At 58.2% G+C, this 4,350-nt stretch overlaps 1 protein-coding gene and 1 pseudogene across 1 annotated transcript; one reads left to right on the forward strand and one right to left on the reverse strand.

Annotated features, from left to right (window-relative positions):
- Nucleotides 1–1,189: 1,189 nt before the first annotated feature.
- Nucleotides 1,190–1,764, forward strand: LOC144166502 (histone H3). Its single transcript, XM_077696013.1, has one exon. It carries the CDS (start codon nucleotides 1,288–1,290, stop codon nucleotides 1,696–1,698), a length of 411 nt encoding a protein of 136 aa, XP_077552139.1. The 5' UTR covers nucleotides 1,190–1,287; the 3' UTR covers nucleotides 1,699–1,764.
- An 871-nt stretch (nucleotides 1,765–2,635) lies between these two features.
- Nucleotides 2,636–3,130, reverse strand: LOC144166479 (histone H2A-like; annotated as a pseudogene).
- Between the last annotated feature and the right edge of the window lie 1,220 nt (nucleotides 3,131–4,350).

Genomic DNA, 4,350 nt, shown 5'->3' on the forward strand with positions numbered 1-4,350 from the left:
GGAGAAAAGATGGCCGGGGCCTTCGAGGCGTCTCAGGGGAAGGTTGGTTTCGCTTGCGTCTTGGGGCTGGACGGCGCTTTTTCGGGGATGCAGGGACGCGTCCCTGTCGCACGCTTTTTCGCAGGCGAGAGAGCGGGGGGGTGGGGGCGCTTCTTGCGTCGCAGCGGGCCGCTTTGGGAGCGTACATGTCGCTGATGCGCGATGTTTGAGCCAGGCGCTTCGGCAGAATGCGATACGCTGCAGGGGGCTATCAGCGCTGTGCCCTCGGGTTCGGATGCGTTCTCGGTCTAGGGTCGATCGCGAGGGGCGCTGTGGGGGGGAAACGGGGGGCGAACACTCACCAGAGCTGCTGTTGGTATCACTGCTGCTGCTAGTAGTGGCAGACGACGAGGAAGACGGCGAGACGGAATGCTGGGTCGTCTCGCCACCACCATCGCTAGCCTGCGCCGCTGCCCTTTTCATGGAGCTGAGAGCTCTCATACCGGACTCGATAGCTAACAAGTAGCAAGGTGAGATAGTGCGGATGGGGGTGCGGACAGGCTGGGAACGGGGAGTTGGTGGGGGGATAGAGGTTGCCATGGGGCGTCAGAAGGTGGGGGGGGGCATGATGAGTGCAAATGAAATGAGGGGCTATTAACGAGGTATGGGGAAGAAAGGGCCCTCCCTAATGAGCCCTGAGAAGGGCTTGCCACGGGGCGCGGCCTGTACTAAAATAAACTGAGGGGGATAGAGATATTACATTATTAGATAGTGGAACAAGATAGGAGAGCGGTGAAAAACACGACTGCTCGCTTCGGTGGCTCCGAAGCGACCGACCAAAATTGTCCATTTTCAGCATCCTAGCGACCGTGGAGGGTGGGAAGAGCTTCGCCGCGGCGGCGGCGGCGGCGGCGGCCGCCGGCACTCTCGTTTATGGTCAGTCGGACATTTCGCGTCATAGCCGGACGGCAGTTTGGGCCAGGTTTACCATTTTTGGACAGATAAGAGAAAACGTAGCGCGCAACAACACAGCGTTTGAATGAAATCAATAGCTTTTTTCGTTCGGTAACCGCAGGGGCGCAAATTTGCGGCACGGAAAAAAAGTGCACTTTCCAGCATTCAAGCATCGAAAAGAGGGGAAGAGGGGCTCGCGGCGCAACCAATCAGAGGCGCGCTCAGTCGGGAAGGCGACTCGCCGAGCGTAGGGCGAGCAGTCTCGCTCCTGACGCCGAAGCGTGTACACGTGATTCCTTTCACCTCCGAGTTGTTGTATCTTGCCTCGCAGCTTTTGCAGCACCTGTAGCCGCAATGGCGCGTACCAAGCAGACGGCCCGCAAGAGTACCGGCGGCAAGGCGCCGCGCAAGCAGCTGGCTACCAAGGCAGCCCGCAACAGCGCCCCGGCCACGGGCGGCGTCAAGAAGCCACACCGCTACAGGCCCGGGACCGTGGCCCTGCGTGAGATCCGCCGCTACCAGAAGTCCACCGAGCTGCTGATCCGCAAGCTGCCCTTCCAGCGGCTCGTGCGTGAGATCGCTCAGGACTTCAAAACCGACCTGCGCTTCCAGAGCTCGGCCGTCATGGCGCTCCAAGAGGCCAGCGAGGCATACCTGGTGGGTCTCTTCGAGGACACAAACCTGTGTGCCATCCACGCCAAGCGTGTCACCATCATGCCCAAGGACATCCAGCTTGCCAGGCGCATCCGCGGCGAGCGCGCCTAAGACCTTGCCTCCTTCTTACCGCCGCCAGGAAAAGAAGCCCACAAACGGTTCTTTTAAGAACCAAATCCACCTTGTTTCGTGGCTAGCGTTTGCGCGAAGCACGCCAAGCTCGTAAACCCCATTTCTGCCTCTCTCTGCTGTTGTATTTTGCACTGCGTGTTCGCACAACGAAAAAAGGTGAGTGTTGTGGGGTTTTTTAGTTTGCGTGTGTGCAACAAGTGAGTTTATGCTTTATATGCCACTCTTATCGTGCGTGAAAATGAATAAACCAAATTGCTGCTTCTGTTGGTGTTCTCACTTTCTCCTCGTGGGTTTGTTGGTTTCTTTAACTAGCACAGCAGTGATGTGGGGGTTCTGTAGGCCAGTTTTGATTTAAAAAACAGACACGGTTGGAATCAGCCAAATTAGAACGGAATGATACGTGAGCAAACGATTCCAGAAGCTTAGCCAAATGACATGTGTTTGCAGTGATTGGTATAGAATACGCAAATGCATGCTAAAAAAAAACAAGAGCAGCACGCTAGGAACTTCCGTGGGAACAACTCTTGCTGGCAAGATGTTCTTCTACACTGGGGGTCTCTAAGAAAAAAAAAAGCTGCCTAACTGCGAAAACACACTGACTGCACAGCGCAAGCTTTATTCAGTTGCAGCAGTGCCTGGCGCTTTGCAGAAGAATTCCCTTTCACGTTACGAAATGCTGTGTAAGTTTTGCAGCAGAGAAAGTCAATAAGGTGTCGATCGTGTGCCTAAATAACGCGCTACACAAAACGCTCACGTTAGGCGTGCATGGACAAAGAATAACGAGCGAAAAGTACTACGAGATAAGGAGGAGGCAGCAGCAGCAAAGGCAGCATCGTTTCTGCTGTGACACGCACTTGGGTTGGCTCTTACAAGAGCCGTTTTGTAGGTGCTCGTGGCGCTGGGAAACAGGGGCATTTCAGGCCTTCTTCTCGGTCTTCTTGGGCAACAGAACGGCCTGGATGTTGGGCAGGACGCCTCCCTGGGCGATGGTGACGCCCCCGAGAGCAGCTTGTTCAACTCCTCGTCGTTGCGGATGGCCAGCTGGAGGTGGCGGGGAATGATCCTGGTCTTCTTGTTGTCGCGAGCGGCGTTGCCGGCCAACTCGAGAAATTCGGCGGCCAGGTACTCGAGCACTGCAGCCAGGTAGACTGGGGCACCGGCGCCCACGCGCTCGGCGTAGTGACCCTTGCGCAACAGACGGTGGATTCGGCCCACGGGGAACTGGAGCCCAGCACGGCTGGAGCGGGTCTTGCTCTTGCCCTTCGCCTTTCCACCCTTGCCACGTCCGGACATGATGATGCTGCTACTGCTGCTACTGCACGAAGAGAAACAAGACGACTGCGCGGTACGAGATGTGCACGCGCGAGCGAACGTTCGGTGTGTGTCCGGCGCGGCCGCGGCGAGGCGGAGGTACTCAAATAAGCCCTGCTTCTTTCTTTCGAGGTTTTGAGGGGGTGGGGGGAGGATAGGAGATAGGGACCCGAAACTGTCTGGCTTTGCGTGCCGACACCTCATCGGGTCCAGGGAGGAAGGGGGAGGGGGGGGTTGAAAGATTTGAAGGAAGTGTGGGGGGAGGGGGGGGGGAAGCGCCATGTAAATAGAGATACCTATGAGGCAGGAGAAGAAACAGCGGCGTCAGTAGTTAAAGGGGGTGGGGTGGTTGGCTCATGAGAGCACCTCAGCCTCATGTGGCGTGGCACAGTTGATCACTCGTCCGCGCGGCAGAATCGTGTGGGTGTTAGCACTGTTGTCTGTGAACGGGCGGGCGCAGATGTCTTGCGAGCGAAGGGGGCGGCTGGCGAGTTGCCCGGAGCTGTTGTTGCAGTGAGGAGTGGCTGTGGGCAGGCACGTAGTTGTCACACCACAGCACGAGCACCAAAGAAAAAAGGGGGTGGAAAAATGAAGGTAAAAGAATTAAAATAGGTGCGGGGGGGGCATCCGCTGCAGTTCAGTGGCCGCGAAGGCTGATTGTTTATAGCACGCGCGTCGCGGGTCGGAGCGGAAGCGCGGCTATTTTCAGCAGCCGCGGGGCGCGGGGAGAGAAGAAAGGTAGGTCAGGAAGGAGACAGCGGGGGTTGGCCGCTGCAGCTCGGGGTCCCGTGGGGAGAGGGAGGAGGGGGGAGAGGCGCACTACAGGCGAGAGGCCAGGCCGATCTCCTCGAGAAACGCGAGGAGGTGTCGGTATGCTCCGGCGAGGAGGGAGCGGGGGCAGCGGGGGAAGAGCAGCTCGGTCTTCATGCTGCATGGTATTCCTAGGCGCTTGTAGGCCGCGCGGAGACGGGCGCGCTCGTTATTGTATGCAGCGCACACGACGATGCAGTGGCCGATAGAGTCAAAGGCACCGCAATGTGAGCAGGCCGGTGAATCGCGCTTCTTGTAGAGGTGCAGGCGCGAGTTTGTAACGGCGCATCCCGTGCGCAGCCTGCTTAGGAGTGCGCTTTCCTGACGAGATAGTTTGTTGGTGGGCACCCGTGGTAGCGGATCACCCGCAGCGACGCGTGGGTCTGGATGACCTCCGCGTAGGTTGTCTGTTATGACATTGCGGGCCTCGTCGATGCAGCAGACGTCGGTGGTGATCGGGGTGTCGGCCGAGTGCGCTGCCTTGGCGAGGGCGTCTGCGGCTTCGTTCCC

This window comes from Haemaphysalis longicornis, unplaced genomic scaffold (assembly GCF_048455015.1).
Source record: "Haemaphysalis longicornis isolate Haplotype H1 unplaced genomic scaffold, Haemaphysalis longicornis Haplotype H1 scaffold_173, whole genome shotgun sequence".
NCBI lineage: Eukaryota > Metazoa > Arthropoda > Arachnida > Ixodida > Ixodidae > Haemaphysalis > Haemaphysalis longicornis.

Coding starts and splice junctions, on each gene's coding strand:
- LOC144166502 (XM_077696013.1), top strand. CDS start 1,288: ATGGCGCGTACCAAGCAGACGGCCCGCAAGAGTACCGGCGGCAAGGCG.